The sequence below is a fragment of the Ambystoma mexicanum genome, chromosome 9 (genome assembly GCF_040938575.1).
Source record: "Ambystoma mexicanum isolate Mex_15411 chromosome 9, UKY_AmexF1_1, whole genome shotgun sequence".
Classification (NCBI taxonomy): domain Eukaryota; kingdom Metazoa; phylum Chordata; class Amphibia; order Caudata; family Ambystomatidae; genus Ambystoma; species Ambystoma mexicanum.
The window spans coordinates 304,652,955-304,680,486 of NC_090931.1; the positions used below are offsets into that span (position 1 = coordinate 304,652,955).

At 45.8% G+C, this 27,532-nt stretch overlaps 1 protein-coding gene across 1 annotated transcript in view; it reads right to left on the minus strand.

Annotated features, from left to right (window-relative positions):
* DHRS11 (dehydrogenase/reductase 11) overlaps positions 1-27,532 on the minus strand; it is a 568,551-nt gene that overhangs the window by 218,025 nt on the left and 322,994 nt on the right. Inside the window, exon 3 of the mRNA XM_069614696.1 lies at positions 24,021-24,115. Coding sequence (XP_069470797.1) covers positions 24,021-24,115 — 95 coding nt within the window. The remainder of the gene's footprint in view (positions 1-24,020; positions 24,116-27,532) is intronic.

Genomic DNA, 27,532 nt, shown 5'->3' on the forward strand with positions numbered 1-27,532 from the left:
AACAGTATGAACAATGTTGTGGCAAGATGACAGTTGAAGGGCAAGTGCAGTAATCGGGTGCAAATTGAAAACTGCGGTCAGAAGGGATACTGTGAAACCCAAACCCAAGGCCGGGGAATGGTTTGGAGGGACCACATGGGTGACCCATAGCAGTCATGACTACACAGCCTCACCTGGCACTCAATCAGAACACATCACCCAAGCAACATACACATGGATTGCACACACATGCATGGGCACTCACCGGACATTTCTTCAAGATCTGGTAGGTCTCCCACGCCTTGGATCTGATCCTCTGTGATGAAGGCTCCAGCGATAGACTTATGTTCAGTGAGTTGTTCCTCCTCTGGTGGAGACCCGCCGCCAGTCACCAGAGTAGAGGCATGGTTGGAAGCCAGCTTGTTCTTTGCTCTGCGTTTCAGGTCATTCCACCGCTTAGAGCAATCATCAGCTGTGCGCCTCACAAATCCAAGGGAACTAATGTGGTCCGCGATGGTCTGCCAGTAGGCCTTACGTTGACCAGTCGTAGTCTTGCACCCTGCATTCACCACCATTTCACATCCATGGGCCGACACGTAGCCCACAAGTGCGTCTAGTTCTGCATCATTGAAACTAGGCTTCCTTGACGTGCCGGAGTGGGTAGCCGTGTCTGGGTCCCAGCCTGTAGCGCAAGAGCACCCTTCTTCCTCTTGGAAGGTGGTGCGGACCCTGAGTGGCATACGCCGCTCTGGTTGGTAGGGGCTGATGCGCAGGTGGACTGGGCACTGGAAGTAGCCAAAGGCACAACGACCAAAGGTCTCACTGCAGGCATTGGCTGCTGGGTGAAGTTGGCAGGACCAACCTGGGTGTGATGGACTTGGACGAACACTGTCCCGGATGGGAGACTAGGAACTGGGGTGGATTGAGCTGCAGCTGCCCCTGCAGCCTCCTCACCCTGGCTACTTGGGGTAGCATTGCTGCCCCAGATCCACGTGGCCTGGTGACAGCAACTGTAACGCTCACCTGATTCCCGCAGAGGCGCCGGTCTTGACTGGGTGAATGCCGTATCTTCAAAGGTGATGTGTAACACACGGTTGGCTCTTTGGGCTGGACCTCTGTGCACTGTATGTCTGACTCGAAGAGTAAGATGTCTGCAGATAGAAAATATGGGATTAATGAACTGGGGTTATTGGGTGCCTCTCTCCTCTTCCCTTTCTCTTCTCCTGTAGAACCCCAAAGGTTAACGCCCTTACCTTAGGTAAGTGAACGCCGAGCTCTCCATCTGCCTCGGGGCAGGGTGCCGTAACCAGTTTCTTCACTGGATAAGGGTGCAGGCCTCTTGACCTCAGCGGACTGCTGTCCGTCGTTAACTGCACGAACGGTAAGTTCTGGGCACTTCAAATGTCTTAAAAGTCTTTTGTAATGATATCTCTTGTTTTGCAGGGTTCCGGCGATGGCGGATGGCGGGCTGATGAGAGTTGAGGATCGAACCCGCGTGAGGAATAGAAGCGCCTGGAAGCACGTAAGTAAGCGCTTGTAGCCTGCTTCACGATGCGCACTAACTGTCCCTTTTATCTTGCAGGTACAAGTTCGGAGCTTTAGAGAAGCTGAAGGGTGCTGGAATACCCACTGGATTCGGCGTGGGAAGGAGTAATGGCACGTGAGTAATAAAGTTGCCCAATGTCTTTAAACGCACCTTCTTTTGTCTTTCAGATGCGGGATGCAGCGCCGAAGGCCTCCGGAGCGTGCGAAGAGCTGGTGAGCTTTTGTCTTTCGGATGCCGGAATGCAGTGCGAAGACCTCCGGAGCATGCGAAGAGTAGGTAAGCCTTTGTCTTTCAGATGCCAGAATGCAGCGCGAGGCGTTGGTGACAGCCGATGGACCAGGTAAGAGATGCGCTGCCACTGAAGACCGTAGTGCTAACCTGTTCTTTCTTTGTCTTTACAGGTGCTGCTGAAGACTGGATTCCAGGATGGTAAGCCTTTGTTCCCTTAGGCCCAGGATCAGAAGCAGAAGACACGATGAGCGTTCTGCTGCAGAGAATGCAGAATAACACAAAGCAAGATTCATCCATCGGGTGTGGTTTAAATAGCCTCCTGTAGTGCTTAGGTGTCTCCTTCTACAGCCACGCCTAGGTAAGAAAAGAGTTCCTGCTTTCCAGAAGAGTTCCAGTCTTCTGAACCTAGGGAGTGGCTCCTGCCCCACCCAACAGGAAAAGTAGTCCCAAACAGAAGAGGATCAGGGGTTCAACTGGCAGGTAAGTAAGCAGCATGGTCTGCTGCAGGTAAGTCCACCCAAGCATTATGAGCCCGGCGCTTCCAGCGCTGGGACTGGGCATCTTTATGAGCCTGGTGCCACTGGCGCCAGAACAGGGTCCAAAAGGTCCCAAATGGGACTGGCTGGCACTCGGAACCGGGGTTATGGGTCTGCTTCCAAGGGAGTCAGGCAAGTCCTGATCTTTTGGAAGCAGAGATCATGACAGCAACTTTCACCGCCACACGTGGCTTTGACTTGGTGACACAGAAGTCAGCCTGGAGTCATGCTGTGCCGGTTCGGTTGGCAATATGGGCCGGGTTAACAAGACATGAGCTGGGATGGTGTCAGCTACATCTCCCCGACCCATTGGGGGGGGGAGCATAGGTGTCCCTGATTGGTCCTCCGCACTGGCCTCTTGGGCCTGCCTGCACATCCTGGCCACGTCCCCTACCGTGGTGCAGTAAACAATTGTCCTGGGCGATTGGGGTGAAAGGGGTAGGGTACTAGATGGAATACATATCCTAGTGCTCTTGCAAGGCTGTCTGTGACCCCTGGGGGAAGATGATGGGTCACGCAACGGTCAGGCACCCCGAAAACAAACTTTTACGTGCACGCGACCCCTGGTAGACCACGTGCGTGGAATAAAGAACCCCCACTATGCTGTGGCACCCAGAAACGCAAAAAGGAGCGTACGCGTGGTACACGCTGGCTACAATGTCCTCTGAATGGGTACGCGACACACAGGGGCAACCACAGTTGAAAAATACGAGCGCGACTCACCGTCTACCTGGAAAAAGAACGTGAAAAAGACGCGCGTGTACGCGTTGACAACACCGCCACCAAAAGAAGAATAGAACTCTGAGTATACAAGGAGTACGAACTGGAACCGTTGTGAAGTAATCGTGTGTAAACCAACAAGAAGTACAAGAAGCACCTGCTCGCTCTCCACAAAAAGCACGTACAAGAAAATGGCATCCTACGCGTACCTTTTAAACCAGCCCACACGTGCAACGTCACTTCCACGTGTACACGTTACGGGCCTTTCCTCCAATTACACGCATTAGCACCGATTCACTATGCACCCGTCACAAGGGAAACGCCCGCATGCGTAACGTCACAGACGCGCTTACGCGCTAAGGGTCTTTCCTCGAATAACACGCTGACGTGCACTCTTTTCACGTGCCAAGTTACTCCATATCAAGCTGGCCACGCGACAACACAAGGAAGACCACACTCCTGCCCTGAAGGCCATTTTCCTGCCCCCCAGAGGCCCGAGCACGCTCCCACCTCACATCTGCTGCTGCCTGCCTGCTGGACACGTGCCCTGCTATTTGGTGCCTGCACGTCAGCCATCTGCAGAGGTTGAGTTGCTGTGACCACCCCTGCTGGAACAGAAGACTCCCGACTGGTATTCCATCGCTCCACAGCCCAGCCCCAGGACCCAGTTGCCCACCCACACCTGCCTCGGGGGTTGCCATGTCCGACACAACACCATCTGGCACCAGTGGCAACCCCCCAGCAGAGAGACAGAGGGTTGCCAGCTTCAGTGCCAAAGAAGTTGGCATCCTTGTGGAGCAAGTCCTGGGGCATTATGATGCCCTCTTTGGAAGTTCACGCGCCGACAATGAAGGACAGAAGAGGATCTGGAAGGACATCGTGGCTGCCATCAACGTGGAGGGGTGGCAGCCCGCGACATGCGACACGTCCGGAAGCGCTGGGAGGACTTCAGGTCCAGGACCCTCAGCAAGGCCCGGCACCTCTTGAAGACAGCGGATGCAGAGGGGTGCCGGGTCCGCCTTACCAACATCCAGATGAGGGTCCTGGAACGCACAAACCCAGCGCTCCATCTCCAGGTCCTTCGGATGCCGACCCATCCGGAGTCGAGCGGTAGGTGTCCATGCGTACTGAATGGACGTAGTGCATGTTGAGGTGTGCCAGGAGTGTGCAGCTGGGACATATGTGTGGAAAACCCCATGTATGGATGTGTATATGCAGGGACATGAGTCTGCCGCATGTGAGTCCAGTCATGTGTGAGTCACATCAATGGTGTATGTGTTCAAATGCATGATGGCGAAATAAATGTGGGGGTGCACACGTTTACATTTCTGTGTATGTACTATGGCATGGTTGGGGTGACACACATGCATGCTGGTTCCACCTTCATGTAAGTCCACAGTGTACATGTGTGTGTGTGTATTTGGCATGTGACACCAACATGTAGGAGGCTGATTGGCAGTTGTGACATAGTTGGCGATGATTTCACTGTGACAGGTGTTGGAGATTTACAGATGCATGTATGTCTGGTGGCGTGTGTGCATGTGTTTGGCACTCCCCGTGTTGCATGTGACGTCAGGCTAACCTTCGGATGCTCATGCTGTTGTATGTGTATGGATGCTGCTGCCTGATGCAACAGTCCTGTTAACTTGCACACGTGTGTCGGTTCAAGTGATGTGTGTTGGGGAGTGTGATGCCATCTGTGAAGTTTGACACTGCCACACATATGCAAATGTCATGTGTGTATCGGACCATTGTACAGTGCCCTGATGCCTGTGTTTTGTCTCTCCCTGTCTGCAGCGTCAACTGATGAAGAGGGCGGAGACGGTGCTGTGGAGCAAAGCGGCAGGGATCCCACCGCCAGCCAGAAACGCAAGGCCCAGCTTCACTCCCAGGTTGTCATCTCTTTGGGGAGTGTGGAGTCTGGTGCCACGTCCGCGGCCGCAGCTGCCGAGGGGAGGTCCAAGAGGGGGAGGTCTGAGGTGGACTCCTCAGCAGCAGAAGCGGCAGCTGAGCCCCCGCTGGGGGCTATGGAGGTAGATGGGACGGAGTCATCCAGGTTGGTGGAGGGTTTGGTTGAGGATTAGGCCGTGGAAGGGCCACGCACGGGGCCTGGAGGTGGTGATTCCAGTGGTTCAGTCCAGGGGCAGGGACAGGAGGCAGCACAGGCCACCACAGAGGTACCTGTGTGCAATCCTGTCCCCGATCCTATGACTGCATCATGCCTACATCCAGGCCCGTTTTCAGGGAGGGGATCCGCGAACAACAACTGGCCTTCCTCTCCCTGTGGACGTGGCAATCGTGACCGGGTTTAGCCTGTCCTAGCTAGGGTGGCGCTGTGTCAACGTGACATGCGGGATGACTTGCAGAGTTCTCATGAGGAGAATGCAAGTCATTTTGCATGTCTCTTTGACAGGAGGACCCTGGATTGGGAGTGTCTTCTGTGTGGCAGCGGTTGGGCCAGGAAATAGATGCAGAGCGGCGGAGCGGCAGCGGGCGGAAGAGGCACGGCTCACTATGGTCAGGGCGGAGAACTCCATGCGCAGGGCGCTGAGGCGGGCTGAGTGCCTCAAGGGAATTTGCAGGAATTTGGAGGTGAACATGGCATTATCCCTGCGAGACCTCTGGGCCAGGGAACAGGCCCGCCTCCAGGATGTTGAACAGGAGTTCGATGATGCCCTGGCCCGAGACATCAACAAGTGAGCCATTGGACTTGCCCGCCGCCATTGTATATAGTTCATTAGTGTTAAGTTTCCTTTCTATTTTTCTTTCATTTGGGGCGCATGGACTATGCCCCACATTTTTTTATATAGTTATTTATTAGGTAGGGTTTTTTGTAGGTTTCCTTTGGATTGTTGGGCTCATGGACCCTGGATTTTTAGATTGTATATAGTTCCGGAATGGATTTGACCTCTTTGAATTATTTTTCTTACATGGAGCTATGTTTTATTTTTTTTATTTTATTTTTTTTAAACTTTGGATTTGGTTTGATGGACGTACCCTTTGGAGCCATTTTCATTTGGATTTATTTGGATTCGACATTCATATACTTTATTCATTTTGGACATCCAGCCTTTTGTTTATTAATTTTTTCCTTGTGTGATTTTGTTTCATTCCATTCCATTTTGTATTTAATACATTTTGATTTCATACTTCATTTGTGTGGTATTCTCTCATTTGTTTTGTGGATGTCACGATGTGGGTTTTGTCATTCACTTGCCCCCATTGTGTGTCTCTGACGGACATGTATTGATGTGCATACTTGTTATTAGGGATCTATCATGACATGGTGATTTCGATGTGGAGTGGATGGAATACTTGTTTGGGTGTTTGTACTGTGGTGGGATTTGGGTCGCCATGAGGGCCATGAGTGTGGATCGTGATGATGTGTTGTGAGGGGACATGAGTCGGGGCCTGCAGGCAGGTGCCCCTCACTGCTGGGTGGCTGGAGGTCCAGAGGGACATGAGTCGGGGCCTGCAGGCAGGTGGCCCTCACTGCTGGGTGGCTGGGCGTGCAGGGGGACATGAGTCGGGGCCTGCAGGCAGGTGCCCGTCACTGCTGGGTGGCTGAGGGTGCAGGGGGACATGAGTTGGGGCTCACAAGTGCGCTCAGGAGTGCATGGTGCCATGTGGGCTGTCTGCAGGGCATGGGGGGGTTGTAGGCTAGTCCCCTGTCGTGTGGGCTGCCTGCAGGGCATGGGGTAGTCCCCTGTGGTGTGGTCTGCCTGCAGGGTATGGGGAGGAGGGAAAGGCCACACCTTGGAGGGCCCACAATGCAAAATTACGTGTGAAACTCCCCGCACACCCCCAAAATACACGTACCACGCTCGCACAAGGCCTATCGCGTGTGAGACTCCCCGCGCACCCCAAAATACACATACCACGCTCGCACAAGGCCTGTTGCATGTGAAAAGCCTGCGCACCCCCAAAATTCACGTACCACACTCGCACAAGGCGTCGTGTGTGAAAATCCATGCGCACCCCCAAAATACACGTACCACGCTCGCACAAGGCCTATCGCGTGTGAGACTCCCTGCGCACCCCCAAAATACACATACCACGCTCGCACAAGGCCTGTGGCGCGTGAAACTCCCCGCGTACCCCAGTAATACACGTACCACACTCGCACAAGGCCTGTCGCGTGTTAAAATCCCTGCGCACCCCCAAAATACACGTACCATGCTCGCACAAGGCCTGTCGCGTGTGTAACTGCCCGCGCACCCACAAAATACACGCAGCCACCCCATCCACCCTGGGCATGCTCCACAGGCAGCCCACTCACCCTCCCCATGCCCCGCAGGCAGCCCATCCACCCTGGCCATGCCCCACAGGCAGCACACACCACAGGGGCTACTTTTTCTATGCAATTTACCTAGCGTGAGTGGGGTACTTGTATTCCAAGGGGTGCGCAAGTACATTTTCACGCATTTTGGCTGCCCCGAGCGGGTTACGCATAGTTTTTTCACACCATTACACTGCAGCGGCCCTGTAAACTGGTCCAGGGTTAGCGCAGCCCTTTGCGCTGCTTGGCCATTTCAATGGCTTTTCCTTGCGCAAGAGGCATTCTTGGGGGGGTAACTGTCACTGCGGGATGTTCACTGCGCCAGCACTCAAAATGGTTTAGTAATTCCATGAATACGTGGTGCGCCAGAATGCTGTTTCGCGCACACGGCTTGCGCACGCAGGCGCACGCTCCCTCTCTGCGCTGCTCGCGTGCGCTGCCTCTGCGCTGAAATCTATGAATTACCCCAATAATGTTAACATGCGGACCATTCATGTATTTAAGAAAAGAAATTACAACGCGCATCGCATTTAAACATGTTTGCGAAAGACAGGAGTTTTGCAATGCGGGAAGTAACTAAATCGTGAGCACAAAGGATAAACCGTGCTTTATTTCAGCAAAACGAGAATGATGTGTAAAAAGCGATAAATAAAGGAAGTGCAGAAACTAAATCGGCTATTACATGAAAGGTATGGAAAACAGAGTACATGTCAAACAGAACAGATAACGCATGCATAAATGTACTCACCAGAAGTTAACCGGAAGTTAAAAAATAGAAACAATCGTATTGTAAATTACTGTGTGTTAAACGACACGTATGTGTTTAGATAACGGAATCGGGGACTTTGCCAATGGAAAACGTACGTAGGGTAAGCGAATGTATGTTAGAGGATTTATATTTGTTGGTGTAACACGCTTTGTGAAAGAAATAACTGATCGATCGAACAAATAGCACATTTCAAAATAACGTCCGTTGTAACTTTCGGCATCAGACAATTCTGACTCGATGTATTATTTTATTGTATGTTGGTTTAGAGAAACCTTTACAAAATCACACAGAATATCATTAAAACATTAAAACACATATACTAACATTCAAATACATAAAGATTATTTGCGAAATTTTCAGACTATCGCACACAATATTAATACAAGATTACAATTTAGGCAAAATCTAAAATTAATTTTCATTCACTGCAAATCACATCTACATCTTTACATAAAATGTTCATATAAACAGAATCTAAAATTCATTTTCGAACAATACATTGCAGCCAATTCTTAAGACAGAAATGATGCATTACGACAGAGATCTATTATGTGACTGCTTATACAAAGAAGACTGTCAAAAAACCATACAACAATGCCGGAAAACCTTTGCTTTCACGGATCTTATACAAGGCATAAAATAAGCAGTGTCGTGGAGCTATTTGCTACGCAATTCTGTAGGTTTACTAATTAAATTGGCACTTGTGTAGCAAAGTTAGCTATTTAAGTTACCCTGTTCAATGAAAGCACAGCCTTGCCTTCAAAGCTCTCTCCACCCTCTTTTCCCTGATCACTGCAAGTTCAAAGGGGCTAATGGAGAGAGAGAGAGTGCAGCAGTAATCATCCCCTTCTCTTATGTGCCAAAAAGCCTGTGTGGGAGTGCTATGCACATTTTAATTTTATTTTACAAATAATTGTTAACCAGAAATAATCGGGATAATACTGCTATTAAGCTAACTGTATCCTGTCTGCCAAAGACCTGTATGTGTTATTTTCTTTTTTTTTTTTAAAAGGCTTTCAATTCGGTTTCTAAAAATGTAATAGGTTACATAATTACAGAATTGTTAATGTAAAACACTACATTGTTTCCATGCTTTACAGTGAAGTGCATCTAAATCTCAGTGTCAACTAGATCTCATTTTGTTGGGGAAGATGCATCATATTGACGAGTGAACACCTTTGAAAATGTTCATGACCACGCAGCCAAATGCTTTGATGGCAAACTAGTCCTGTGGCCTGCTGGTTACATATAGCTTGCAACTGGTGCTCAACCCATGAGCGGATACCATACTCCTTGACATTCTATCTTACCATGTTGATTTATATCCGCTACCCTGAAAGTGAGATGGTCGCAAACTATAATATTCTGCCTAGTTTGCCCAGTTCTCTGCCTATGCCACCCACTCTGGTTAGTCTTTTACATAATGAATACACAAAGCTAACTTGATATTTACTTAAATTAGTGATCAATAGTTTCATCTAGTCTGTACATCTACAGACCTACTGAAAAACTGTACAACTACTGTACACTGTACTTGGCCTCCAGAGCTCACTTTGCTCTAGGATTATGATTGTATTATATAGTTGCACCTACAGTAGTGGGAGCTGGCCAAACTGTTTTGAGAGCATTTTTATCAAATCTATTTATTTGTGTCCATTCGTGCATCTAACTTTTTTACAGACACTGATCCAGGGCTCGCAAAGTATTTTCACCCACTCGCATAGTCTAGTAGATTTTAAGAATGGCCAGTACCATTTACAGGGGATGTTGTAAACTTTTATTTAAACTTTACTTTGTTTGCTGTAAATGTCAAATAAATGTTTTGCTGGGCATGGCTGTCCTCTGGGTGGCAGCAGTGTGCCAAACTAAAGTGGGTTTGTGGTGACATGCACCATTTTACAGAAAGAATTTGCAAGGCCTGACTTATCTCAGTAATATCTTACTTCAGCGCTATACAAAACTGCTGTATTGTTGCTCCTTTTATATCTCGGGTACAAGTATCTTCTGGTGGCATTAAAAACATTAGCACAAAATTGCTAATCAAATGGGTTTGTTTGCTAATCAAGAACATTTAAATTAGAAAACTCTGCTAATCAATTTTTGAAAACTAATTTATGCCTTGTTATACATGTGTGCTTGCCCTTAATCAATTAGGTCACGTTACATATAATCGTCAGGAAAGCAATAACTCTGATCTTCAAGGAGATATCAAAACCATGAAGCATTTCAGTCCAAATCTGTTCTCTTATCACATATGATGTGTCAAACAAATTCCGAAAAATATACAACCCTCTCATTGATCAACATTGGAAACACTAGCAACACGTGCAACAATGTTTCAGTAACCCCCACAGTAGAACAGAATCCACATATTTTCTGATTCTCAGGAATTAATTTCCGAATAAAACGGATCTCCCTCATATTCATTACATTAAACCTGAACCACATTGTATTATTACGCAGTTGTCGTGAGGGGTATTTTACAAGATATTTCTCTGACTCAGGAAACCATTTCCACACATATACAGCTTTGCAGTACAGCTTGGAATTCATAATAGAGGCATTGTTGGCAACCCAGTCAAATGCTTTGATCAACAGTTTAACCTTGGCTGGTCTCTCAATGAGACATTTGATTGTAACTCCAGTATTTGAAAGAATATTTTCCACCTCTATTTTCAAATTTATCATATACTCCCATGTAACATCGTCATTAAATAACTTATACAAGGAATTTTTTTCAGCTATGACACACTTTCTGTATAACATTGTTTTTTTTACATTCCTTAATACCTTTCAAAGAGCGAAGACCAAACTCATACCTTATGATGTCCATTGGTATGCATTTTGGTTATAAAAAAATACCTTTTTCGAAATTAAGGCTTCAATGGTTTTTAGATATGGAGTAAGATTTTCTGGGAAAAATTCAAGACCATACGCCAGACTCGGAATGACCATCAACGTATAAAAATCCCTACATGCAGACATTGTATTATACGGATACCAACAGATTCACATGCTCCCTATCCAGAATCCGAACAATATTAATGGAATACGAAACAATCGCAGGGTACTGTGTTAACTGGGACAAATCAGAGTTCTTGTCCCTACAAACTGATCTACCATCGGACCCCGGTGGGTTTGTGCCCTTTAGGCTGCAAAGGCGCCACATCAAATACCTAGGAATTAATGTAGGCGAAAGTCTCTCTGATTTAGTGGACCTGAACTACCCCATAAGATTGCAAAAAAAAATAAAAAAATCAGATCTTGAATTTTGGCATATATTATCGCTCTCCCTCACCGGCCGGACCAATGCCAGAACAATGAACTCTGTCCCTAAACTTATTTATCTCGCCACTATGATTCCTATGCTCCGCCGCATCACCGGTATGTTGACCTAGATAGATCTGTAGTGAAATGTATCTGGCGATGAAAACAAAAAAAGCATGTTTAAACAAAGGTATCCTTCAAACATTCAAGAGAAATCGCAGACTAGCTCTCCTGTCGTGGAGCGCCTACTAGAGGGCAGCACAGGTATCCTGGGCCAAGCGTTGGCTAAATCCCGATGATACAACTAGCTGTAGAGCAATCCAACTGCAGGTACTGTTCCCATTCACACCTCAGGAAGTCCCGCCAAGACAGCTTCCGAGCCTGATTGAGACTTGTATGCTGGCTGGTTCCAATGTCCATGAATTTCCACCCTGGATTAGCCCGAGAGACCTGTTATGCCTGGGGTTCCCAGTACAGCTACATAGTCAAACACCGGCCTGGAGCGACGCTAGTCTTATGGACATAAGTGATGCCGTTCTCTGCCGCTAAGAGAATACTGGGCCTCCCGCGCTAAGACTGGCTCGTATACCTCTCCATTCAATCCGTCATCACAAAGACCACTACGGCAGGGACTAGGGTCAGAGAACCATCACTATGTGAGACAGAATTCGGAGTGTAATCTAAATTAGTTCCCCAAGCTCCAGAAGTTTTACGACTTCTGTATACCACACATTCTTAAAAGAAATGTGACGCTAGGGGAGGTCTGGGCTGGCTACTTGAGCACACCTCTTTGCATTGAGGACATTTATGATGCCTTTGATGAAATTGGGAATGTTTTCCGCAGTCACAGAGAGATGCAGTACAGTATTATTCATAGGGCATACTACACACCCTCTAAATTATATACTATGGGTTTGTCCTCATTGTTGGTGGCAGTGTGGGGCGGTGGACTCTGTAGGCCACATTTTTTGGATCTGCCCAGCTATACGACCATTCTGGAATCTTGTGCTGCGTCGTATGTCTAGAATTGAACGCTGTGATATCCCGTCCGCTGTGCTTCTCGATCTGGGCAGCAAGGAATGGCATGCAGACTCAATAACGTGCACATTTATACACGTGGTACTGTTCTTTGCGTGTAAAGCTACTTTGATGGGGTGGAAATCTGTGGCTCCACCTGATAAACAGAAATGGTTGAACCTTACAGCTAAGAAATGTGATGCGGAACAAGCTGGTATGCAAACGACGATGCATACGGCTCGCGTTGACAAATGTAATGACTTAATGGATGCTTTACTTTAGACACTATGGTCGTCTGATACCTGTAGAAGTATACCCGTTGGACAAGGTGGGGCAGCGGAACGGGAATGCAGTGAAACCCAATGGAATACATTAGACCTGCATAGCAAAGAGTTATATTTTCTAGTTGGCATTTGGATTGGAGTGTCAGTTTGCTACACAGACTGCCTGTTTTTTTTAATTGTTTTTGCCTTCTACTGGAATGCAGATTCTGAGCTAGACACATGCATAATTGGGGGATGGGAGGAATTGTTGGATGGTGGGGTGTTGACTTTTTGGACGGCCTTATCTGTGCTCATTTATGTAAGGTACCACACACATTAAACTATGTTGTGTAATATTTTATTTTGCTTTGTTCAATTATCTTAATAAAAAGATTCTCAGCTCCCGTGTGAGATGGGGGACAAGGTAGGGAGGAAAGGAAGAAAAGTGGTGGATACAGCACCCGTTTCACCAAGGGAACCCAACAATCCCTAAAAAGGAAACGGAAAAGAAAAAAGAAGTGTCAGGGAGATACACGCTATAAACAATAGACTATATGGAAGACGCAGAGTGATGGCATCCTTCCCCCGACTAGTAAAAGTAGCAGGGACGCCAATAGGGCGATATATCCCTACTATGCCCTGAGTATCGGTGATAGCTGAGAAACAGGCAAGATGCTGGGGTGCCCGAGATCCAGAGATGGAGCTGGGCAGCAGTTGGAAGGGAGGAGGGAAGGAGTGAGGAGGGATGTTAAGTTGGGGCAGGGCAAGGAGGGGGGAAGGGAAGGAGGGCGGGGAGGTTTGGGGAGTTGAAGTGTTTAGGGGTGTGATATTGTTAGTTGGGGACCGAGCCTATACCTATATACCAACATGCCACATGAAGGTGGAGCGGAGGGAGAATGGCCAGTTAACGAGTCATGGGGGACCTTATAGTAATTACCTGGAATGTGAGGGGCGCTCAACAGTTACCTGAAAAGGAATAAGGTAATGATGTACTTGCGCAGACAGAAAATTGATATAGCTCTGCTACAAGAAACTCACCTCACGAAAGCAAAATTAGAGTTGGTTCAGAAAAAATGGAAGGGTACGGTGGTTGGGGTGGCGTATTCATTTTATGCAAGAGGAGTCATTAACTGGGTAGCACCGCATGTCCCTTTTCAATTGTTACAGTCCACAGTAGAAGCAGATGGGAGGATGGTCACTATAAGAGGACTAGTCGAAAATAAGGAAATAAGTATTATAAATACGTACGCCCCCAACCAGGAAACGTTGACATATTTTAAGACTCTGTACGCCAAAGTGAGTATGTATGTAGGAGGGGCGATGATTCTGGGGAGGGGACTTCAACTGTACATTAAACCCGAAAATAGATAGATCGGATAATAAAATAGATAGACCCTCCCCGGCTGCCAGGGCGTTGCAGACCTTGGTGACAGACTTTAGGCTTGAGGATGCATGGAGGGTGCGCCTCCTGCAGGAAAGACAATATTCACATTTCTCGGCCCGACAAAATTTGTATACTAGACTGGATTATATGTTTGTCACACAGGAACTAATGGCAGAAACAGTGCAGACAGAATACAAAGCAAGGGTCTTGTCAGTCCATTTGCCGTTGGTTCTAATATGGCAATACCAACCCCAAAGAGCTAGGATACCAACGTGGCGCTTCAGAGCAGAAGCGCTAAAAGATACAGTTTTGTGAGGATTTAAGGGAAGATATAACAAGTTACTTTGAGATTAATAAGGGCAGTGTCGAGTCAGCGGGTACGTTGTGGGAAGCCTTCAAAGTGGTGGTGAGGGGGATAGCCATTGCTAAATCCAAGGGACTACAAAGAGGGCTATTAACAGGATTACAAGAGGCGGGAAAAGAGCTAGAAACGGCGCAAAGTAGAGAGGGTAACACCAAGGAAGATGTTGAAACCATACTTAGGCTACAACAGAAATGTACAGAATACTGGGAGAGATTGTGTCACTTAAACTATAAAAAGTATGTAAAGAGACAACACGCAGGAGGAGATAAACCAGGGAGGGCGTTGGCGTGGCTATATAAAAGTGAAACCCCCAGACCACCAATCAGAGCAATAATGAAAGAGGATGGGCATATAGTAGACACCCAAGAGGGCGTGAATCAGGAATTTTTGATGTACTATCAGCAACTGTATGGGGAAGAGGGAGGAAGTTCTGATAGGGAGATAAAAGAAACCCTAGAAGACATAGGTATGCTGCAAACTAGCATAGAGGCGCAAGAAGAACTGGAAGCACCAATCACATTAGAAGAACTAGAGGAGGTGGCAGCACAGCTGCCCACCAGCAAGACTCCGGGGGCTGATGGACTCTCTAGTGAATTCTATAAAATGTATAGAAAGGAGGTACTCCCTCCGCTGTTAGCGATTCTAAATGAGGCATATGAAATAGGAAAGCTACCAGAGCCCCTTAGAGAAGCGATCATAATACCACTCCCTAAACCCAACAAGTCGAACAAAGATTGTGGATCATACAGACCACTGTCTATGCTTAATCAAGATAGTAAAATGCTCACAGCAGTTTTGGCAAACAGAATGAGACGGATTATTACTAAACTAATTCACCCCGATCAGACTGGTTATGTTCCACATAGGAACATATCCAACAATCTCAGGGGGCTCCACCGAGTGATAGAACACACCAAGGGGGATGTGGGCGAAATGGCAATCGTGTCATTAGATGCGATAAAAGCCTTTGATTAAGTCAAATGGCCATGGCTGATGGCGGCCCTGGCCAGTTATGGGATAGGTCCCTGGTACCTTAAATGGGTCCAGCTATTATATAGTGCACCACTGGCTAGGGTTAAAACGGGGGCAATAATATCGGAAAGATGGCAGCTCAGTAGGGGTACTAAACAGGGATGTCTGTGATCCCCTATGTTGTATATCCTGGCACTGTAACCCCTTGTGATATATTTAAGACACCAGTATGATATAATAGGGATTAACATAAAGGGGGAACCGCATCTAGTCTCCTTGTACGCAGATAATATGCTGTTGTATTTACGATACCCAATACATCCTGGAAGTGATGGAGCGATTTGCAACACTATCTGGCATTGCGGTGAACCCCAAAAAATCATGTATATTTCCTTTTGGTAGATATGTAGGGATCCCGCAAGACCAATTACTAGTTCTACAAATCCCCTGGGAAGTGAGCAAGTTCAGATACTTGGAGGTAAACATCTACCACACGGTGGAGGCGGAGCATCAACATAACAGTGAGAGGGTGGTTAACAGTATCGAAAACAGCATGACATTCTGGGTTAAACTTCCTTTGGCAATGATGGGGAGAGGGGCGATGCTGAAAATGGTAGTTCTACCGCGGCTGTTGCACTGTTTCGGGAACATACCATATCTGATACCAAGGCGATTCTTTACCAGAATACATAGCATATGTAGGGGTTTCCTCTGGCACGGAATGAGGAACACAATAGCCCTCTGGAAATTACAAAACTCATATGATAAAGGGGGTATAAAACTGCCGAACTAAGAGGTTTATTATTTAGCGAGTCAGTTGCACTATGTAGCAAAATGGCTGTCGGAGGACCCAACCTCAGAATCCAGGTGCCCCTTTTTTCCTGAAAGAAATGATATGGCTGCCAATAACAGATATAAAAGAGCGGCCAGAGATGATGGGATTAGGATGGACAATATGGCATGGCGCCTGCCAGATAATGGAGAACCCAGACCCGTGTTCCCCACAAGTGCCACTTGTTGCATTGACGGGAAAAGCAGACCAATTAATGAAAATGATCAGGAAACACTGGGAACCGGTAGGGATAGCAACGATGGGAGACCTGTGGCAGGAAGGGAGTATAAAAGAATTTGGGGTGGTGGTGGAGTAAACGGGGTTGCACACGGGGCAATATATGACATATCATAGGATAGTGCGGCGCATCCAAGGGACATAGTCCAAAATAGTACTGCAGGTACACCCGAACGCCGCCATAGAAATGATGTATGATATAGCAGAGGGGGGGCATGAGATATCCAGGATATATGAGTTGGTGATGTCTCAAGTGGGGAAGGAGATGGCACAACTGAGACAAGACTGGGAGGAAGAAGTGGGTGCCCCTATGAGTGATGGGATGTGGGAGCGGGCCCAGGGGCATCACAAAAAGTGTCAAGAAATGCAAGATTACAGCAGATACAATTGTATATAACCCACAGGGCTTACATGACTCCCCAGAGAATAGCTAAGTTTAAGAATGCAGGACGACAAATTTGCCCCAAATGCGGCGAGGAAAACGTCGGAATGATGCATATGTTCTGGGCATGCCCAGAAATAGAGAAGTTTTGGGGTGAAATAGCCCACAGACTGGAGGATAAAGAGGTCACGCTAAATAATGGAACAGCGTGGGTGTGTTTGTTAGGGGGGTTTCCCAAAACACGAAAGCTTAAACAGGTCAGTAAACTAAAGAATTTGGCATATATATTTGCGAAAACTCGAATTGCAATGGGGTGGAAAGCATGCCATAGGCCGAGGATATAAGTATGGTGGAATGACCTTCAGAAATGGGCGGAAGCCGAAACGGTGGTATGACAGGAAGCCAGTAATGCAGGAGGGGATGAAGAGGCAGAAGCCTTGATAGCCTGGAAAAACCTAATAGCCACTCTGTTTGGGCCCACCCAAAACTGGCCGAGCTACCAGGACTCAGTAGAGAACATAGGAGACGAAACCCTGCCGCAAGAAGAAGCAAATCACGAGGTGGCGTAGGCTTGGAAGGGGGGACGGGGGGGAAGGGAGAAGCAGTAGACATTGTGTAAGTGATATACATTTATTTATTGAAATATGTACTGGAAGTTTGTTTGGTTGTTGTTTGTTGTAATAAATTAATAAAAATTGTTTAAAAAAAAAAGTTTCAGGGAGATACAGATGTACAGGTGCGGGCAGTACAAGAACCAATATAAATAAATATGAAGCAGCACGCTATTAGGAGTGGTAAAAACGAAAATTCCTACATGCCCTTTCTACCCCATGTTGGAAGGAGCCTGTTGTGGATGTTATAGATGTCTCTGTAAGGGGCAAATCTATTATTAGCGTGCCCAGAATAGCACCCATATTCCTGAAGAAGATCAAGAAATCAGATATCGGTGTGCGCTGTGTGGGGGTAAGAAGTTACAGCTCCTCTTGACCAACTGACATTGCGTGCCAAATGGAGGTGATTGACACAGAGCATTCTGGTCAATCTATGCTGGTCCCCACGAATAGTACTGGAAACAACAGAAATAGGATGGGCCGGTTGCAAACAGGATCTTGAAATTAGTGCAGTTACTCGTGATTCCTATTGTGACATCACAACCACAGCTTACATGCCCCCAAAACCCCTAACCACAAATAGGAATTCAGATGAGAGGGCCCTTAGCAGCTAGAGGGAAAGGATGTGGTTGCCACGGACAAAGTGCCAAAGGATGGAGGATTGAGATGCCTGGGGCAAAGACAAGGGGATCTCCAAAAGGGAATCCAGGGCCAGAGTAATTGATTCTTTATGGAGTTCCATGACGAAGAACACTTACCATTCTCACTCTACTGTATGATATTCCAACCCTGATAATGATTGCATCAGGGGACATTGCAGAGTGGAACTCCTCATATATTTGCTTGATAATGGTGGTGATTGACATCCCCTCTACACTTGTGCAAAATAATTTGTTCTCATGTATTGATGAGTTAAATACTGAGGGGGGTTGATGTGCCAAGCTATGATGATTCACCAATCTAATCTTCCTGCCAGAACCAAGCTCTATTGGGTGGCAGAAGAATGGGAGTGTGCATCAAAAAGCAAGTGGTGTGGATAATAAGGTGACTCAGGGTGAGAAGGGGGCTGGGCAGAATTGGATCTGGGTCCTAGATACCCAGGGAAGCGATGGCTGGGTTGATCGACCTGATGTAATGGGTCTTTAGAGCAGTACGTTGGAATTCCTGGGGCTTCAAGCACCTTACTAACCAAGAGAATGGCATTGCAAAGTTGGATTGCTGTGGAGCTAATCTTAATACAGAGGTATTTATGGATAATTTTCTAATATGTCAGAAGAAGACCCTGACAAATCGTCTGGATAGACCAAAGGTGGGAGTTATTAGTAGCAGCCAAGCAGGATTGGGCATACCCAATTGTACCACTGTTTTCATATTCTCCCTGTGTTCGGGCTGTGTTGGTTAGTACTCGATGGATGATGGATTCATGATTATTGATCTTTAAGCCAACTACTGAGAAGTAAAACAGGCGGTACTCATTGAGCAGCTGGAATCTATCCTTTCCCAAAATCAGAATGATATAAATGCTGAGCATGTATTAATAGCAGGAAATTTCAATACGGACTACTTAGTAAGGAGGATTCTAGCTGGGTGGCATTCTTGAGACAGTGGGATCTTGCGCCACTAAATGGAAACGTGAAGGGAGACTTGGATGCCAGAAATACATGGCATAGTGGCGCACAAGCCTCGAGGATGGATTTTATGTTTGCTTCACAGTGTCTGTTCCATCAATGTGAGCAATTTTCTGTAAGGAAGCCGGAACCAAGTGATCACTCTATGCTATATGCGGGTTTTGTAGGATGATGGGGGGTGATAGGGGATTCCAGTGGTTTGTGTGGCTGTTAACAGCACTAAAAATAGGGTAGTTTGGAGTGAGTGAAATATGGGTAAATTTAGGTCTCCATTTACTGAAGCCTGCAAGGGCAGGGGTAGAGGGAACTGCCTGTTATGGTCTGGAGATCCATCATTTGTTGACTGATTATATTTTGACATCCTGGACGGGTTCTTATGGAAGTGTACACTATGTCTTCCTAAATCAGTCACAGTTGCATCTATTAGGGTGGATCGGGCTTGACGTATTTAAACACAAAGATACAGTGCAAGGGGATTCAGCTTTGTATAAAGGTTGTTCAGCCCCCAGAAACTCCATCTTTGGGGAAATGGACCCAAGTAGAGTGCAAACAGAAAATGTTCTTGTTCAGTCATGTAGGAAGCATTTGGAAGTCGTCGATATGACCTTGGAAGAAGCAGCCGATAGGCCACTATTGGTAAGAAAGAAAAACTGCCTACTAGATTAGATCAGTAATAGTAAAAAAATTAACAATTTATAAAAGCTATCCGGGTTTAGCCAGGGTGCATCATAAAGTGGGCTGCTGTGTACCATACCTGCTATTGTACCCATCATGGACATTTGCAAGGACTATTATGTGTTTCCGTTTATATCTGTTACTGACCAAGGAAAATCAGTTCTGTTGGAAGATTAAAGATGTGTTAGACACAAGTTGCAGCAAGTGTTTTTCTCCAGTTGAACCAATCACACACTTGGTATGTGAATGCCCAGATATAACTATGCTCAGAAACCAAGTTTTTGGTGAATTTATTGAAGGAATGAGATTGCAGCTGTGGGAATTTCACTGCAAACGGTTTCACTTAGACCACTGTTCAAAATCATTATCGATTGCCATGTAGCTGTTTTTACAGAAATTAAGTTTGTGAATGCATGGCATTATTGAAGTTTAATGATGTAAATTTATGGAATGTATGTAATTTTTATTTCTCTCAATTGTGATGAATGGTGTTAAGACCTAATTGTATTGGGTCATAAGGCACCAATAAAAAATAAAGAAAATAGAGGAAAATGAAAGCTACAGCTATCCCCACCTCAAGTGATTATATTCAGACTGAAGAAAGAGCACTAATGGCAGTTAGCATACAAATGGTACTTGAGGCTAAGCAGACTGATCAAGAATACTTCTGATGTCGAGACATCCTCTGGGCTGGTACACAGCGATATGTTTTTTTGAGATTGTTGCCTTCAAACAGAATGCAGCTAACACAAAAACAGCGAGTTCAGATACTCTCCGAGGTATCTAGACCTATTTTGAGACTGGAATGCAGTTCTGCTGCGGCAGCTCTAGTACCAGAGAAACAGAATTCTACAGAAATTTGCAACCTCAGCTTAAAATGTCTTTGACACAGAACTTCTTAATAGCAATAACTGTTTGGAGAGCAGAGATATTTGGTATCGATATGTGCTTCTTAAAGCTTCAATGCCTCAAACTACTTTGGTTTCTTGTGTCCTTAGGAGTAAGGTTGGGCTAGGCAAGATTTAATACATGCCAGAAGCCAATGTTCTGGCGCTCCTGAACCTTCCTTTTCTTGCAACAGGGACCACCGGTAAAGGGCCAATTTCAGCTATGTATGTGTCTCAGGAGCAAACATTATCAATGTACTGGTATCGGGAGCTTGAAGGCAAAATGACTGGCCCCAGGTTAAAGGATTGGTACACAGCATGGTCCATCCTCACCAACTAAAGGATCTTCCTGACCTGTGGAGTTTGGTGCATGGGTCAAAGAGTGACCCTGCAGTACAAAAATGACATCTTGCTATTCCCCTACTTATTGGAACAGCATGCTGGTGACAATCCGCACTGTACCCACGCCCCTAGACTTCAGGATTAAACTCAAGATCTTACTCTTCAGTCAATAAGCCTCATCATGAGTTGGGCGGTATCCCGGCGGCATTACCACCCGGTTATTGCCCACACTAATAGCATTACCGACAACCGGTCCAGCGCTATAAGCGCCGGATCATGGGTTGGGAGATAACTGTAATTTGTTTTTGTCGCACTTAGGGTGCGCGCTAATCCCCACCTAGGGGTAAACATGCCAGACCCATATTTGGGTGGACCCTTAAATGCGGCCGTAATAGCGTTGCCACTGCATTTAAGGGCTACCACCCAACTCGTGATGAGGCCCAATATCTAGTTGCCACATAGACTCCCTTTCTTCCATTTATCAGAATCCACCCCATGGCCAGAACATCCCAAGCCATATATTTTAACCTTTCCATAGCTCTCATGTTACCTTCAGTACCATGTACAGCTCTACGCTGCTTTCTGGCTAGGTTTGAGCTATTTAAAAAAGCTGAATACAAATACAGTAAGCCGAAATTGGGGATTACATACCACAGAGTTCTCGACCCTCTGATTACGAGCTTTCTATTGAGAAGGTACTTGCAGGCGATTAAGGAGAGACTTCCCCCCCCCACAACCCTCAAGAATCTTTTGATCCTAGAATTGGAGATAGACTCTTCCTGCAAGTACAAACAGGTAGTAACCAATACAGTTTGCATCTAAATAATGTCTGCCTTCCATGCGCCTACAATGAAGTCTAGTATATGCAGCCGTACTAGTGATTTTCTCTTGGACTGCACTAGATCGAGGAGAGTTACGAGAGTCATCGCCACAAATCAAATACAGAAGAGACATATTATTCTGAGAAAAACAGAAATGGTACTATTCCTCAGAGGATAGGGTGACAGAACAGTCCACTAATTGAAGTGTGAAATGGCGATATGTATTTGTCTAAGATTGGGCTGAGGCATAGTAGGATGGAACATGACAGTAAAGCAAAATCATCGTTATAGTGAATGATCACCAGCATCAGGTTATAATCCAAAGAGGTACATTTCAATATCAGATGTAAAAGTGTGGTTTTCTGTAAATAACCTGGACAGGAAAATAAATAAAGTTAGGAATTAAGTTAGCAACACAAGTTTTCATTTTAAACATTAAGAAAAAAAAGAAAACAGGATTGGTTCTCAAGAATTCGATATGAAAAATCAAGATAATTAAACAGAGGGTCAAGAGAGAAGGCAATAGAGGTCTGAAGCACTAAGCAGGGCACACTAATCTTTCTGATGGCAAACAGTGCCATACCACAGTGAGTGCTCACATCTACTCTTGATGCCCAATCCACAAACACACCCAACAAGAATATTACTTACAATACAGTTCATTGGAAATAATAGAGTGGGTAAAATTGATATACTTAAAGTACATCTAGAAATAATTTCGAGGTGGCATGAAAAATAAATATCACATAGATCTTGATCTCCAAGGCATGCTCTATAAAGCTTCAGCTTCCTTCCTTCGTAGAAAGCAAGAGGGTATGTTAGGTTTTTGATCTCTAGACAAGCCCGTTCATTGTATGAAAGGCAAGTGAAAGAAAAAGGGAGTTCACGTGTCTTCCCATATCAAATCAGAATTGCTAGATGTAAGCCATACATTTAAGATAAAGGAAAAAAATGTAAAGAACAAAAAGGTGATAAAACATGTTGCAACAATATTTATTCAAATAAAAAAAAAACAAATGAAACCAACAAAGTAATTTATTTGCTTATATAAACGCAGATGTCAGAGCACGCTTTGTCCCTTATGCACAGCACACCTCGTGACAGCCTGGATTCACCAGCTGCAAGTCCCGGCCTCACAGGACAGGTACAATTAGAGTGGCTACACCTCGAGCCGTTGGACAGAAGGAGCGCTCGTTGCCACCTCATAGGACATTGCTCAGATACCACAAAGCATAGCCACAGCCCAATTTGTACAGTCAATCCTCAAGCTCCTGCCCAACGAGTCAGTTCCCACCTCAGGAAACCAGCAAAGCCACTGTCACGTGAACATTCAGTGCAGCCACTGCTACGGATAGCACAGAAGTGTTGAAAAGCAGCCTCCAAGCATGAACTGCTTTAACATCGCTGCTCATGGGTCCCTCAGTACAGTTCAGAGCAAGTACAGCAGAGAAAAGCCGCACTTTGCGGTGCTTGCAGGTGGGAGCTAAGCAAATTGGACCAGCATTGGATGCACCAGTACAGCTTATATTGCAATATGTTCCATTCTCTGATAAACTGGCAGCAAACCAGACGAACTATATAGTTCACAACCAAAATTCAATATGGAAAGGATAAGACTGGGTCTTTTTTAGGAGAGACACGCTCAACAGAAATATATATGAAAATAAACAAGAAAATACACATAGGAATGATGGATCTTTCAGAATGATTATTTTAAAAACGTATGCATTCAGGCGAGTTGACAATAGGAATTTGGTGAAAACCAAAATGTTATTTTCGCAGGTAGGCTTTATGAGGCTTAGGCAATTTGGTCATACAGAAACGTAGAGAACCCTTAATATCAACAGCTTCCCTCTCACCCTCACTCCTTCGTTCCATAATGAAGCCAAATGGCAACTGATGCACTTGTCTTCCATGGAGGACCCACAATACAATATAAGCCAAGTCAATTTTACAATACAAAATGCGGAAATACACATTTAGCCAATTTCTAAGCTTTGTCAGGTATAAGACGAGAGGCGCAGTGACCAAAGTGAAGTACTCCTCCTTATTCACTCTACCAAAACATAAATTGCAATTGCTCACAGGAAGTGATCAGTCTAATTTCCAACAAAGATTCATACTACACCGAAATTGATGTAAACATGTTTATTCTGCAGAGAACACCAAAGATTTTCGATAATTTCATGGTCTGTTAGAATGTAACCCATGAAAAGTATTATTAACTTTGACTGTAAACCATACATGTTAAAAAACAAATGAGTTAAGTCTCTCTCACCTGTTGATGTTAATGATTTGTCCATCATCAACATTTCTTTCCTTCATGGACTGATAGGCCTCTCGGGTGCAGATACTGACAGCCAACACATTGACCTGGCCAGAAACAAAAGACATATGAAATAATCAGAAATATGAAACATGTGTAACTTCAATATTTTAAGCTTTGTGCACTACAATTGCATATTGATCATTCTTATGACTTATTTTAGAGTGTTTCGGTTTCCTGAATTCTCAAGGGAGTAATGTTGGCTACCTGTGGAATGGCTAGCAGAGGAAATGTTGGTTAGACAATCTACCACTCACATGGGGGCACTGACAATTCTGAGGAGACTGCAGCTGGGTTTAAACAGTTACAAAAGGTAGGGCAATTGACTCAATGGATGGGCTCATCCTTGTAGTGTTATCAGACTATTAACATAGAAAACTCAGGAGAGACCGTGTTGATGCACCTTCTTAAACTGCCATGATCGCACCTTAGTTTATTCCATTTGTTTTTTAGTACTGCCAAACATGTATTCCACCACTTCAGACTGCTTTGGATCCATCATGCTCATTGAGTGTTTGGCAATGCTATCAGTTTTCCAAATTCCATGTTTTTATGCTAGGAGCATTAAAGTTTACAAAACATTTTATACTATTTAATATATAACATACATCAAAAATAATACACATTTAAAATACAATCCAAACAAAGATATAAACACATTTAAAATACAGTGACAGACAATGCTCAAGTATCATGTAATTGAAAATGTTTATCCATCAACTTAGTTTGAAAACGAGTTAAGAAAACTTAAATACAAGCAAAGATAATGAAAACTTGTGGCCTTCAAGTCAGCGAAAACAAAACATTTTAGGTGTTTGACATGATATATGCACAAGTGTTTAAGCTGTGTGTTCGTGTTACTTGTGAGCAGTGCCTTGACAAAGAAAATCTTTCTTTGGTGGCCATTATCTGGAGGAGGAGCTGAGGACAAGCAGAGACCGCACATTCCCATAAATACTGCCGGCACAGAGCGCTCGCGTGTGCAAGCTGGGTGTTCGTGTTCGCTGGGCTGCTGGACTGCTGGGTTGCAGATTCACGCTTTCTATTGAGCAACTGTCGCAATGTATTAAGTACACGCTGAACCTTGTCCCTCACTCGTCGCCTGAAATCTATCATTACACTCGGTTCGGGGAATACTGCCAGATATTGAGACAATTGACACACTATATTGCTGATCTTGGCTCTTGCGAAACCAGCGACCTGTTACACTCCCTCTTGTCAGTTACACTTCGGATTGGAGGAGCGCCTGTGGGAGTGGGCCTTTGAGCTCCTCTGTCATGTTGAAAGTGGGGGTCAGGCTGTCCTTCTTGAGCCCTTAATTATACCCTTTGAACGGTTGGCTAAAGCGGGGGTACCGTCTACTTGAAAGTAAATACCATCTGATTTGCTCTTCGATACTAATTACATTAGCTTTTGTCACTGGGTTTGAGCAATCTGTTATCTAGAGCAATGACATAAGATCCCTGGAGCGGCAGCTGCATCACTTCTCCCCCTCCCAGAACTATCATGGATGAAGAGATGCTTGCCCCTCCCACCTTCACCCACAAAAAAGGGTGCAGTGCTGGCTTTAAATTCATCTTTGCCAGCTAAGGGGAACAAATCAAAGAAACTGAATAAGCAATGCCAGAACATGATCACATCTTTTTTTTCGCCACTGGGTGAGACATTGGTATTTGTATTTTTTTTTGTATTTTATTTATTTGTAAAGCGCTACTGGTCCTGGGGCAGCTGGGCGCGTATCTGACAGCTGTTACAGCTCTTAATGCAGTACAGTTATGCAGGATTATTCAGTTACACATTACAATAGGTTACAATAGTAGGCAGTACATAGTATTGAGTGCAGACAAATACTGAAGGGTTGACCACAGCCGCGGCCATGCTAGTGAAAGCCATAAGGAGTCTGGCGGTCTAGTTCATGTAACCAGAGTGTGGATTTTCTTTTGAAGATATGGAAAGAGGGCTCAGATCTAATAGGCGTCGGAAGCGTATTCCAGAGCTTAGCCGCCTGGACAGGAAAGCTGGACCCCCACCCGAGTTCTGCAGCTTGAATCTAGGAATGGCCATAGTATACACACCTTTGAACGACCCACCAGTATACACACCTTTGGAAAAATCTATGGAATCTGATTCCTGCAACTTTCACCGGGCTACACCAAAACTTAATCAAGAAGTTGCAACCAAACAGTATTCAACCTGAGAATACCGCTGCTTTTCCCAAAAAGGTATCTTTAGACTTGTCCATGGTGGATACTCCCCCTGACAAGATGGATTGTTCAGTTACTACACAACATAATGGCCAGTGTACCTCAGGTACAGACTTTCTCCTCCTCGTCAGCACCTTCTCCCACTCCACTTCCTCTGAGACAGTTATCGGCAATGATGCGTCAAATTGAGGATGGTAAAGCTGAGGAGAGATGGTCAGTTTACAGAGATAAACCATGTCCTATGCATTTTGGTCTCCTCATATGAAGGCATACATCTAGAGACCAAAACCAACACAGCATTGCTTCAATCACGGTCGTTCAAGTTTGAACATATGGATCTGCACGTCGCAGCAAGGGATTTTCTTTTCTCCAGGAAATTGGGCTCAACTGAAACACTGCAACTGAATGTAATTGGAACTAGGCATCACCGGTCAGGCCCTGGCGTGGCTGACTTCCTTCCTCTCTGACCGACCCTCCCAGGTCCAACTTTGGTCCTTCCTCTCTGCTATCTTTTTCTCTAACTGTGGTGTCGCCAGGGGTCTAACCTCTCTCCCTGGCTGTTCAACCAATACCTGGCACTCCTTGTCCACCGCATTGCCACTCTCTGCCCCAACATTCAGTGCTATGCGGATGACACTCCGCTCATTTTCAGGCTACTTCAGCCACCTCTTCCCCCTCCCTCATCTCCGACTGTCTGTCTGCTATCCAGGAGTGGTGTGCCGCCAATGACCTCTGCCTTAATGCCAGCAAGACTGACATCCTCCTCATCAGCACATCCACTCCCTCATTTCCTGTAGCTCTCTGGCCGGCCTATCTTGGCCCTCTTCCTGCTCCCACCTGCAAGGCTAAAAACCTGGGGGTCATCTTTGACTCCATATTCTCTTTCTCCCCTCACATCTCTGATGTCTCTAAGAAGTCACACTACCAGCTGCACCTCCTCAGAGGAATTCTTCCTTTCCTCTACTTCCCCCAGAAGCTCACGGTCTCCAGAGCTCTGGTTCTCTCCAGGCTGGACTACTGCAACAGCCTCTTTCTAAATCTGCCTGCTTCTACTCTACGCCCTCTGCAACTCATCCAGAACAGGACTGCGAGACTTGCCCTTGGCCTCAAGCCCAGGGATCGTATCTCTCCAGGACTGAAATCTCTGCACTGGCTCCCTGTGGCTGCGAGGATTAAGTTCAAAACCCTCTGCATCATCCACAAGGCCTTCTGGGGCCTGGGTCCTCAATACCTTCAACTCTCTCTTCCTAAATCTCTTCC